This window comes from Canis lupus, chromosome X, assembly GCF_003254725.2.
Source record: "Canis lupus dingo isolate Sandy chromosome X, ASM325472v2, whole genome shotgun sequence".
Taxonomy (NCBI): domain Eukaryota; kingdom Metazoa; phylum Chordata; class Mammalia; order Carnivora; family Canidae; genus Canis; species Canis lupus.
This window is the reverse complement of record NC_064281.1, coordinates 119,475,768-119,489,400: the sequence shown is the minus strand read 5'-3', so window position 1 is coordinate 119,489,400 and position 13,633 is coordinate 119,475,768. Positions and strand designations below refer to the sequence as shown.

Sequence of the window (13,633 nt, the reverse complement as noted above, 5' to 3'; positions counted from 1 at the left end):
AGTAAGCTTAGTATCTAGAAGTCATAGATAATTAAGGATATACTCCTATATTTAGCCACCAAAAGATGTTGATCATAGAGTTGTTGATAAGAGTAAAAGATTAAAAAGAACCGAGATGTCTCAATAGAAAATGGATATAAGACATTATGGTAATAATGTGTGCCCCCGACACACGGACACACACATGCTCATCAGCATGAAAAGTTCTTTCCAAGATGATGCTATGCAGAGAAAGTGGACTGAGGCACAAATTACAGGATAATTTCTTTTTTTTCCAAATAAAAATGTGCTTGCATAGAAGACAGTTTGGGAGGACGCAGACCAAATTGTTAACTGTGGTTCTCACTAGGTGGCAGACTCCTTTCTGCTTATCGGCACTTTGTAAAATGCCTAAAATAGCTGTGTATTACTGATATGTTAAGGACTTCTGCAACTTTAAGACAAACATGTTTGAGAACATGGGAATGCATATGAGAACATACGTATGCATTAATGGGAACACCGATGATGCATATGGATCATTTCTTTCTTCAGTGATATCTCATAATCGTTCATATTCCTATTTATGCACACAATAACCAGAGTGCTTTCTCATCAATTCTTTTTGTATTTTTATATGGGCTTTTAAAAAAGAACTGAATATCAAATATTAATGATTTCACATTTAAAAGGAAATACGTTTTCTAGGGTATAGTCAAGAGTCAGGTGGTTAGAAGGTGTTTGAGAAAGAACACATTATCTACCATTAAGTATTCTTCAGCACGGTAATCTATAAAGATATAGACAGGATGGAGGGCTTAACTTTAGTTTTATTAGGAAAAATAAAGGCAGACTCGTGGCCATTATGAAGTAAGGAAGATCAATAAAATGGCTATGTAACTAAAAAGTTAAGCATTCTATTAGCTCTACTGTAGACTCTCATTCACTCAGGATGGTGGAGACTAGTGGGCAGATGGCAGGGGAGCACACTGGACTGGGCACACTTGTATCTCCTCTCCTGTCCCAAGTCCCATGAAATACACACACACATACACACACACACGCACGCACACTGACATGGTAGATGTTCAATGGAATGAAGGCATGAACAAAATCAATCCACACTACCCTCGCCTAGTTCTCCTGTGGGCGAGACAAGTATTAGCAAGACAGCTGGCCAAGGCAGGGGTGGAATTTATGGCTATGGCACAGAAAAGTATGTCACAATAGAGCAGAAGAAGAGGAAGTAAACTTGCAACTCTAGCCTCGCTGGCACTGTATTCTAGCAAAATGAGCTAAAGAGCATATAGTCAAGTACAATATAGATCATTAACATATGAACAGACACTCATGATTAGAGAAATGAGTGAATTTTAAAAGTTATGATTCCTATTATGTCGATGTTGTACCGGAGTTTCACACAAATGTCCTTTTAAGGACAAAAAATGTCTAGACTTGGGAGTTAAAGGCAAGGTGACATTAAATCTTAATTTCTTCAATCCTTGTTTTTCCAAAAATCTGTTATTTAGCAAAACCACTACAAAACAATGTACTTATTATGACATGTCCTGAAAATTAAGAGAGGAAAAAATTCTCTAAATTTTAAGTCAATAAAATTTATGCACACAAAGTAGACGGTATGACTCATACATAAATATTTAAGAGCCAAAGAGAACTTTGTGAACTAGGTCCAATGATACTGTAAGTATACTGTCTGGAATAATCTGCATTTGGCTCCAGTTTGCTAACGGCATTTAGGCAGCTTGCAAATGTGATGAGGATGAGCTAGACCTACTAAAGGCGGGCACACATGAAAGGCTGTACTCCTGCACTCTAACACAGGACAGACAGCGTGCCACTTCCAGTAGAATTCAGCCGATGTTCACGGAGAGCCCATCATACGTCAGGTATCATACTACAAAGGTGAAAACCATAGAACCCCTGTCCTTTCATCTTTCCTTCCAGCTACCACTTGGTTGACGTGTGCATTACTTATACCCTCTCTCGTATGAGAATCATTTTATGCCCGTTCTCTGTCCCTGATTGTGAGCTCTGGAAGACCAGTGCTGTCTCACTTCTTTTCCCATTTGGCGTGGTACTTTGCACTCAGAAGGCACTTAAAAATCATATGGTGGATTGCAATTCCCAGAGTGTTTCTCTGACTTGACTACTATTCTTATGGGATAAAAGGCAGTCTTTGAGGAAAACATTAACTGTAGTACTCACTGGAATTCGATTTCTGGATCTAAAAGTTGCAACTCTCCTGAGATCGTCATCTGAGGCACGATATGGAACCACCAAGAGAGCAGGATAAGTGTCACAGAGCTCATAGCACTTGTTGATAAAAGTTATTCTCCAGTGGTGATTGGGCAAGCCCTGTAGGAAAAAAGGAAGTCCCGAGTCAGTACCGCATGACTCCATCTCTGGATTTGGCCTCGGGTCTCCTTTCTTCTTTCTAGCAGAATCTGCACATGCCTCTTTGACCACAGGGTAGTGACGGTCTAAGGGTTTATAATAAAGGGAGCCAAATCAGTAATCCAGACAACATAAGAACACAAGACAAAACACTAGTGGTTCCCATAATTCTAAAATATCATTGGCAAATACGGATTCTCTTGAATTTGAGGTCTTCCTTTATTTCATGTCAAACTATTTCTTGCTACTTGTACAATAAAGATAAGTCCAAGTTCCTCCCCCACTTGTGTACCCCACCGCCACCCCAAAGAAAAGTGCATCATGTAATTTTAACCTGTGTCTAACTGAGGGTAGCAAAGAGATCGGGCGACTTCCTCTCCCTACTCAAAACAGAGTGAATGCTTCCGTCTGCTCCAAAGTAGAGAGGCTAAGTTCATGAAGAAAGTCACAGAGGGGAAGTAGAGGCAAACCCCTCTGGGGAGGCTCATTTCGCCACCTCCTAAAAGTCTTTTCAATCAAGTTGTTTGGGATCGGTGATTGCTCTACAGGTTGTGTGAGAAATACAGGCATCTGCATTCTGAGCACGCTGCTGATGTGACAGGGAGTCACGGAGTACACCTCCCATCCTGTTATCTACCCACAAAATCATCTAGTGTGGGCAAGATTCAGAGGTGGTGGAATAGTCTCTCCCCATACTCACAAATACACAGATACACACACAAAGGTGAGCTATGTGGGTGCTTGCTGTGGGGACAGACATTGTACCTTTTCCTTAGGTCTGGTCCTATAGACCACGGACCAAACAGGTGAGTCTGACGCTGAGTCCAATTAGAGAGTTATAAGTCCCATGAAAAAGTTATAAGAAGAAAAGATGAAATATAATGGCAGTCTCGAACAAGATACCGTCAACAGTTCATACATGCATGCAATCTTAAACAGGAACTGTCTTGTTTCAAGCTAGAAACATGGATCTAAAAAATAAGTCTTCATATTGTCAGTAATGCTCCAAAACTAAGTTACAGATATTTAAATACATAATGCTACCGAGGTCTCCAAAACATGCCAAATGTTTTCATGGTTTTTCTTCTGCCTTAATAGCTGACCCAGAATAGAGGTCATTAAAAGGAGAGGTATAGACAGTCTTTGAAAACTCAACTGGCTAAAGCTGACTTCTGGAAGTGTAGGACGTACTACCTCATACAAGTGACCTAAACTCCTGCATCCACATCCCTGAGCATCGAATCTGCTTACAAATATGCACACCACTGGTCAAGACTAAAAAGCAAACAAACAAAAATCAGTGTGGGTGCTTGGTAGCGGAGGTGGTGGCTAGAAGGTTCTTCTCGAGTCTAGGGTTCTATGATTTTACTTTACATTCACTGCTTTTTCATATAAAGCAACTGGGCTTGATCTGATTCTCAAAGCTCACTCAATAAAAGTTGCTGATTATCTTAAGAGCTGTGTAGGATGAGAACTCTGAAAAACCCCATCACAAAACTCCTGGCTGGCCTAAAGATCGGGTTAAACCAGAGGTCAGATTGTGGCTCTTGTACATAATACGCATAGGCTCTTCTGCACAAAAATGCCATGAGAGACCTTTGTCCCTGAACGGCAACATTGTGCCAAGCCTCTTGCCTTTGTTACAGCAAATAAACATGCACGTGGGTGAAGTTTACAGAAGAGAGCAAAAAAAGCAATTCTAATACAAGTTTATCGAAGCTTTCTTAGAAAAGTCATCATTACAGGGAAAGGGTTCTAATTCATTTCAGTCTGCAAACCAGAATAAATATAATTTGAATCTACCTGTCAGTGACAGTTAAGCCCCTAGATAAGATATGTAAATATATAGTGACATGAATTCCTAAATAGTAAGGTATAGAACTTTGATTTTTCTAGACTCCATGTATTTGATTCATTTCATGAACATATCATATGGCTACAGAATGAGCTCATAAATTACACAGTAAAAGATAAAATAAGCTATAACTGCCATTTACACTGTACTTTGCAAGGATTCCACTGATGCTCGAGGAGCATGACCGACAAAATACTGTCACCATACATGTTTGCAATTCACGGCTTCCCACGCGGCTTACTGACTTACCTGCCTTCTGTATTCTTCGACTGGATTATAAACTGTCCACCCATCCACGTTAAACTTTTCTTCGTTTAGAAATGCAAATATTGGCTAGAAAAGGCAAAAGGAAAAAAAGAATTTAAAGTTAAGCGTGATGGAACTAATAGTCTACTAATACTATGTCCTCCGCATTTTCACCCACCAGATTTGCCTACCATGAAATCACAACCCAAAGCAAGCCTTTCAAAAAGGAATTAAGAATGGAAAATGCACACCAGGCTTCATGCTACCTTCCATCTTGAGGAATAATTACTTCTTAGACCTCAATTTTCTATGGCTACAAACATCTCTTTTAAATTATTCTTTTATAGATAAAGTTCCATGAAAATCAGATTTCCAGACCAAAACACACCTGCTCATTTTGAACAGTATTAGCAATTGATCAGGTAAGAGCCATTTAAAAAAGAAAAAAAAAAAGGAAATTCAAGAATAACTATTAAACCATCAACTGTCTCTGACGGGAATAATGACATGTTTATCTATTTTAAAAGCGACAGGATGTTAGGAAAATCCTTAATTAACTGTTCTCTGTGAATTCTGAATCAATGCCCTGATCTCTGTGAAATAACAGGACCCAGACCTCTCTTCTCTCTCTGTGCTCACTCTGGAGGCGATATTGATGAGTTTTACGGCTTCAAATACCATCTATACTCTAGTGACTCCCAAGTATCCATTGCTCTCCAGCCCCGACTTGGATCTGCAGGCTTGGCTGTCCAAGGGACCACTGTACGACTCCAGCCTGCCCTGAGAGGCATCTGATGGACTCCAAAGTTAATACATCCAAAGCCAAACCCCTGAATGTCCCCCATTCTGCTCCTCCCACAGCCTCCCCATTTCAGTAGATGGCAGCTCCATTCTTCTAGTTGAGCCCCAAACCTTGGTGTTATCCTCATCAACTCACAGCCATCATCCTGGTCTAAGCCTCAACCACCGTCCATGTGCATCGTTGTAATAACCTCCTGCCTGGTCCCCTACTTTTCTCTTCACCTCTAAAGTCAGAGTAATAGTGTCACAACTCAAGTCACCTCAAGTCATTCCCCTGCCCCAAATCCTTCTGTGGCTTTCCATGTCATTGGGGGTCAAAGCGGAAGTCTGTCCAATTGCCCACCGAGCTGTCCACCATCTGGCCACAGCCCCTACCAGGCCTCTGCCCTCCCACTGCTCACCCCACTCCTGCCACACTGGCCTCCAGTGCTCATCTCCAAAAGCACCAAGCACATACCAACATTAGGGCCTTTCCACCTGCTGTCCAGCTGTCAGAAACCTTTTCCCCCATGGCTTTCCCCTCTACTTCTTTCACATCCCTGCTCCAATGTAACCTTAATCAGTAGGACTTATTCTGACACCCTATAGAAAAACTACATGCTACCCCCCTAGAACAGCACCCCCTATTCTCCTTCCCATTTTATTTTCCCCTATTATCTGTGATCATTTGACAGATTATATATGTACTTGCTTACTATTGGACTCCTACTGTCCCCTCCCCTAGAACATGGGCTCCATAAAGACAAGACACCTGCTTTGGTCACATCCTGTCTCCCCAGTAACTGGAACAGTATTGGGTCCATTGTAGGCAGAATATGTAGTTGTTGCCCCAGTGAAAATGTGAAGCTTCTACAGTCCCTGTACAACTACTTTCTCTGGAGGCACTGTGTTTGGGCACTTTTTCCTCTAGTATCTCTCCTGCCACCCATTTTCTTGTCATCAACCTACAATTTAGCATGCCAGCATTCCCTCCCCTACACTACAGAGAATTTCTGGAAAAGCCTTGCTTGGTGGCAATGGTTTTACATATTTAAAAAGAGAAAAAAAAAAAGAGCAAGGGGTGGGGATCCCTGGGTGGCTCAGCAGTTTAGCGCCTGCCTTTGGCCCAGGGCATGATCCTGGAGACCCAGGATCGAGTCCCACATTGGGCTCCCTGCATGGAGCCTGCTTCTCCCTCTGCCTATGTCTCTGCCTCTGTGTGTGTGTGTGTCTCATGAATCAATAAATAAAATCTTAAAAAAAATAAAAAGCAAGAGGTTTAGGTAAAAACTGATCAAGAACAAGATCTGGACTGTCTTCTTGAACTTTCTAAAGCACAGGGCACCCTCAGCAGGTCTCAATTCTAGCAGTGGTCAGCCCAAATGCTGTGTGTTCTGCAATGGGTGGCACACTGAGCACGTGACACGGATCTAGCTAAGCAATTCGTTGAGGCTTTAGACTGACATGGAATCCACGGCAATACTTAATTATTCATACCACTGCAGGAAACAAGTGATTTCTGTGTTAACTGAAGTTTAACTCAAAGACTGGCGCACTTTTGATGAAAACAGCCCTAAAATATATGGTGTACTTCTTCATCCTAAGCAGGATCTGTAGAACATATGAAAGCATTCTCTTGGTGACATCGGAGTACTGGATATTATACTGATCAGTACCTGGCACAGGTAAATAATACTGCTAAATACTGTGCTGTTGACATACTTGTAGAAGGCAGATGCTTAGAGACATAGGGCTGTCGTACCCCTTAGAAGAAGACGTATATAAGCTGCTTTCTTGAAATTAGTTCCTGATCTCAACTTTTTTTTTTTGTTTTCTGTTCATGTTGTTTGTTTATTTTCAGTTATTTGCACCTTTCCCATGGAGCTCAAGTAAATATGGTGACCTTTCAAAAACAAAGAATAAGACTACGAACTCAAAGGCCAGATAAACCTTTCTCTCCAGAAAAAGCATGTGTGTTAATGCTATCAGTATCCTTTGACTTGCCAGCAGCATTTTCAACATAACTATTTTTCAGTCACAAATAATAAAGCAACTCCTTTCTTGCTCCAAATATTCTCTTGTATCTTATATTAAAATTACTAATAAGTTTACAAAATTATTATCAGAAGATGAAAGTTATATAGCCCAAACCAAAATTATCTCCATAATTTAATATGCTTGCTTTAAGGGAATTCTGAATGCAAGTAATATACAAAATATTGTCATTAATAGAGTGGGTACAATGTCCTCACAGTTGCAACATCTCAGGTGGCCTTTCTCAAGAAATCATTCTGGAATAACACTTCATGTTCGAAGTGACATCCAGATATCTAGGATAAGACCATGAACTGGCATCCTTTACCTCTGAAACATGCTTCTGAGAACTCTACAATGGAAACAGCTCTGAGGTTAAGAGCTAAGAGCCAGACTTGGAGCTCAGATATTTCAGAAAAAGTTTATGAATCACCTAACAGCCAGATACACATGAAATATACAGGAGTACATCTAATACGGAATTGGAGCTTAAGGTAATCATCCAAGTAAAATAGCTTACAATTACAAGAAAAAATATAATTTAAATTTTTATTTATTTATTGGGGGGCGGAGAGCAAGTGGGGGAGGGGCAGTAGGAGAGGGGAGAGAGAATGTTAAACAGACTCTGCACTGAGCAGGGAGCCCAACACACGGCTCAATCCTATGACCCCGAGATCATAACCTGAGCCTTTCAAAAACCAAGAGTTGGCCACTTAACTGCACCATCCAGGTGCCCCAAGAAAAAAATATTTTTTCAAAAGCATTACTTGTTAGTTTTTCAAGAAAAACACAAGGTAAACACAAAGTTGTTGATACTTGGCTCTACTGAGAGGCAAGCATTCGAAAAGGACCAATTTTCTAAAGTTGGATGTACTCAGACTTATTTCCCAGATATTTTCATTTTTACCTTTTTTTTCCCTCTTAAAGATTCAGGTAAGAGAAAGAAGCAAGAGTTTTAAAACACAAGCTCTGAACAGAGTGACATAAAGGTGGATTATTACAAAAAACCCACTAAGCACTAAAGCAAGGCAACAAAAACCTTCAGCCATACCTCATTATTACAAAGTGGTGACTTGTCTAAAGGTCCTGTCTGAAAATTGTTAATACCTTAAATTAATGGGTTACATGCCTTGAGATTTTTAGCTGTCACTTATTTTCTCTTACAGACAATATATATGTTTTTTAAGGTTTTGAGTCTTTTCGGACTTAGCGGGTAGCCATTTCCAGTTATTCCTCACTATCACCCTGGGTCGCTGGGGACCCTGTCTTTGGGAATCCCAGGTGCCACAGAGAGAACTTCCCTTTCTGAGGATGGAGCCAGGAGTCGGGCCATCATTAAGTTGGTCACACACACTGGTCCCGGCATCAGGAGTGTGTTGGGGAGCCCCAGCTCAGGAAAGCCTCCAAGCCTAGGGTTGTGCCCAATGGGGGCTTCAGGAGGCCCTCCACAGCTTTCTTCCTCCCGGGGCCTGGTCCCTCAGCCGGGCTCTGCCTTAGGGTCAGGAGAAGAGGTCTCAGAAGGGGGGCGCTCTCCTGTGATGAGATGCTAGGGGATGCCCAGGCTCCACCTCGCCCCACCCCACCGAGCCAGAATTTCCAGAGGCAAGGGATGGGGGTGGCTGCCCTGATCCTGAAGGGCCACATGCAGCAATACACAACCACACTACTCAAGAACACAGCCCCAGGCTTCTGAGTGTGCTGGCTGTCAGCAGGGGGCGGAGGGGGCTGCTTCACTTTTTTTAGAAAGTAATTTTGAAATACTTACAGATTCAGAAGAAGTTACAAAAATGTACAGGGAAATCCCATATGCACCTTGCACTCAGCCTCCCCAATGTGAGTACCTTGAATAGCTGGAGTACAGTATCAAAACCAGGAAACAGACACCCTTACATGCTTACCCTGGCTTCAAGGGAGCAGGTCTATCGTTTATTTGGCTCTATATTAGTATTTGGGCATGTCACCAATGCAGATTCCTACTAGTCAAGAGATACCATGCATGGAGATTTAAAAAAAAAAAAAAAAGAAATCATGTGCATTTTTTCCAGGATTAAAAATAGCACAATGTAACATTTAAAAAATGTTAAAGGACAAAGTTGAGATGAAAATCTCTGATTTCACACTAGGGATAAAAACAGCTCTGACAAAGAGAATGTAACTTGTCATTTAAATTTTCCTACATTTATCACTGTTGTGTCTCGTGGGGGGAAAAATCTGAAAGGACAACAGGTTTTAGCTTTCATTTATTTGCCCATTATTTTAAGATGGCACCTATATGAAGATGTACCAACTCACTTAAAACACCTAGACTGGATTTATTGCTATTTAATACACTCTATAAATGTCGATCAACTCATGAGTTTCCTTCCTTCTTTTGAGGTGAGAGCGTTGTCCCATGAATTGGAATTCCTACATTTCATGAAGCCCCTCGCGGACAGCCTCTTCCCTCGAAGACTCGACACACTGTGTCTCAGAATTGGATTCTGGGGAGTCAGATTTGTAAAAATTGAGTATTGTGCAAATGGGTGGCAGTTACAGAAGCAAACTATTTTCATAGTATCCAGGTAAATGAACTGTTAAGCTATGTAGATTTAACAGTGCTTTCTTTTTTATAAAAGATTTTATTTATTTATTCACGAGGGACACACAAAGAGAGAGAGAGAGGCAGAGACAGAAGCAGGCTCCACGCAGGGAGCCTGGTGTGGGACTCGATCCCGGGTCTCCAGGATCAGGCCCTGGGCTGAAAGCGGCGCTAAACCACTGAGCCACCTGGGCTGCCCTAACAGTGCTTTCAAACGATGCTGCCACCATGCATGGACACGAGTTTTAGGAAGAGCAGACATTTTTTTTGGAAGTAAACCAACTCTAACTCTGAATACCTAGCATTAAAAATCCAGAGGACTGTTCACTCACTCCTTCTTTCCTGATGGAATTTTGCAGTGTCTCAACAGGAATTTAAGTGAGCTTTTTTTCCCCCTCTTATTTGATTTCTGAAATTGAAGACACCCGCCTTTTTAAAAGCTTCCATCTACCGTTTAATGGTGCAGCAATGTAAAATCACCTCATTTTCATCTTTCAGGTTACACTTAAGAAACAAGACCTCTTCATATAAGGAAAAAAATTCCTTTCATTAAAGTTGGCTGGAAAAAAGCCAAAATTTTTAAGAAAGAACCACAGGACGTACTGAAACGTGGCAAAGTTTATAGTTCAAAGTAACATCTTTCATGTAACTGCATCAAAAGTAAGTTAATCCAAAAATCTGACAAGAGTCTCATAGGTCAAAAGCACCGAGCACATAAATTACCATTTATACTTCCGTTTGCTTAAATAATTCCCCGAGTCCTCTTTCTACCACCTTCCCTGGGGAAAGTGGCTTCATATCTTTGGGTTGCCATCGCCTTCATATAGAAATGTACATATTCACTTATTCAGGAGGAAAAGACCCCAAAGTACATCTGAAACGTCAGCTGAAACCATTTGGATAAAAAGCCTTCTTTCCTACTTGCCCAAAATCATAATCATTTAAGGTGACATTTCTCAAAGTTCATATGCCACACCTCCTCTCACTATACCTGTCTTTCCTGGCAATTTTGGCTACGTCTGTGAAAATGCCAACGATTACATCTGGGCCTGGCAAATAAACCTCACCCTGGAGACAGCTCCAGGTCTATACAGCCACCTGCCACATCGATGTCTATGTCTAGTCCTATAGACACTTGCAACTCCGCACATCTGAAATGGAAGGCACCGCGTCTTCTTCGCTACCCCCCTATGCTCCTCATCTTGACCTCTGGCGCCACTGCCCACCCACTGGGTGGATTCTTCCTCGCAGGCTGGGTCCTTCCCTATCATGTCATCCCTCATCATAACTACGTTCACACCATCAACGAATTCTACTGATCTTCTAGATCTTCCTCAAATCCATTCTCTCCTGTCCTCCCCATTGTCCCATTTCAAGGACTCATTATCATGAATCTGGGGGAGGAACAAACATCCCCAGAAATAAACTCCTGTCCCACACCATCCAGTCTGCATGCTACAGCCCAAGCAGTCTTTTTGAAATTGAAATTTAATGTCACTTCCCTGCTTCAACCCTTTGAATGGCTCCCCTCCCATTCAGATACAAAGTAGAACTTCTTGGTGGGGCATGGTAGGCTCTGCGAGCTCTGGGGCCCAGCCTCCTCATCTAGCATCATCTCTCACCACTACCACCCACATGGACACCAACTCACATGTGAGTCCAGTCTGTGTCCAGCCTCTTCACATTTGCACATTCCACATACTTGGCCACAGCCCTTTCTGCCTGGCTAACGCTCTTCCTCATTGTCCAGGATTCACCTCCTCTAGGAAGCCATCCTTGACACCAAGCCCCTTACTTCCTGCTCCCCTGATACCCTGTGCACATGCATCTGTATCATATGCATTTGTCTGTCCTCCCGGACAAGTGGGCATGAACCCCAGCTCCCTGAACCTAGCCAGTAGGCAGGCAGGCATTGCGTAAGTGTCTGGAGAGGAAAAGCAGGGAGGAAAAGGATGGAAAAGAGGAGGAGTGAGGAGAGGCCTGCCCTAGCTGACCTTGCATCTTATAAAGCCTCAGTGGTTAAAAGAACATTACTGGTACCTAAAGGATGATTGATGCAAGAAAAGAAACACCCAGAAATCAAACACAGAGACCTAGCTGTATGAAAAGGTGGGATTTCAAATAAGTTAGTCAACAAATGGTGTTGCAACAACAGTGGAAGAAAGATTTGCATCCATATTTTACATGGTAACCCTGAATAAATTCCAAATTGATGAAATATTTACATTAAAAAAAGAGCCCGAAGTTTTAAAAGAATATTCTAGGGATAATTCTTCCATAACTCTGAGTGAAGAAATCACCCCTAACAGGGATATAAAACCCAGGAGCTATAAAAGAAAACTCTGTAGACAAGAGTTAACAACCTAGCAGGCCCGGCTGCTCCCCTTAGCTCTGCTTGTGAGGCTGGACTCTGGGAACCTGGGTCTCAGGAGAGTTCCCATCGCTCCCTAACTGATAAGAGTGGTTTATGGTGCCTCAATGTATAAACGTGGTTTATGCTTAACCCTCACTTTCCTTCTGAGAGGCAGTGATTGGGGTACATGCCAGGCAGAGGATGTCTCATAACCAGCCTCCAATAAAAACTGTGGGTGCCAAGCTTCCCTGGTGGGTACATATTTCCCATGTGTTGTCTCAACTTGTTGCTGTAGGAATTAAGTGTCTACTGTGTAACTCTGCTGGGAGAAAACTCTGGAAGTTTGTGCCTGGTTTCTCCCTATGCACCTTTTCCTTTTGCTGCTTTTCCTCTGTACCTTTTTGCTGTAATAAATCACACTTGTGAGGATGGCTATACATTAAGTCTTCTGAATTCTCCTAATGAATCGTTAAACTCAGGGTGGTCATAGAGACCCCCATCACAAAAAAATTGATAAATACAAAGATTTTTTTTTAAAATTCCCATAGCAAAAGCCACCATAGTCAAAAGACATGGGGAAAATATTTGTAACTTGTATTATGAGTGTAGCTATTACATAAAGAACTCCTACAATTAATAAGAAAAAGACCAATATCCCAAAGGAAATATAGGCAGAAGCCACAGAGAATCAATAGAAATACAAAGAGCTCACACCAAAAGATATTTAATTCCAGTCAAATAGGATAAATACAAAATAAAATTATGAATCCAAATTTTTACCTATTAGATTAGTGCAGATCAAAAAATCAGAAAGCATTCTGGATTGGTGCAGTTGGCTAACGGTCCCTCAAATATGTCCATGTCCTGAACCCTGTGACCCATGTCACATTATCATTCATGGCAAAGAGGAATTAGGTTGTCAATGGAATTAAGATTTCCAGTCACCTGACTTTAAGATAGGAAGAGCACCCTGGACTTCCCAGGAGTGCCAATGTCACTGTAAGGATCCTGAGATGTGGAAGGAAGCAGAAGAGCTGGAATCAGAGAAGGACAGTGACAATGGAATAAAGTCAGAGTAATCTGAAGGACTCAACCACTGCTTTGGGCTCTGTAGATGGAAGAGGCTGTGAGCCGAGGAACGTGGGTACCTCTAGAAGCTGGAAAATATAGTCTAAGAAATGGACTCTCCCCTTGAACCCCCAGAAGACACACAGCACCACACATACTCTGACTTTAGTCCAGTGAGATCCATTTTGGACTTTTGACTTCCAGAATTGTAAGATGCCAGACTCATGTTTTTATAAGGCACCAAGTTTGTGGTCGAGTACTACAGAAGCTATAGGAAACTATAATAGAGTTGGAGGGGACGTCTAGAAACAGGCACTCTGACACA

The 13,633-nt window shown here is 41.8% G+C and overlaps 1 protein-coding gene across 4 annotated transcripts in view; it reads right to left on the bottom strand.

The window, feature by feature from the left end:
* MTM1 (myotubularin 1) overlaps positions 1-13,633 on the bottom strand; it is a 96,516-nt gene that overhangs the window by 27,485 nt on the left and 55,398 nt on the right. For all 4 annotated transcript variants that reach the window (XM_025460760.2, XM_025460762.2, XM_049107428.1 and 1 more), the window contains 2 exons: positions 4,499-4,582; positions 2,206-2,355 (listed from right to left, as the gene is read on the bottom strand). In XM_025460760.2, the coding sequence (XP_025316545.1) occupies positions 2,206-2,355; positions 4,499-4,582 (234 nt within the window). The remainder of the gene's footprint in view (positions 1-2,205; positions 2,356-4,498; positions 4,583-13,633) is intronic.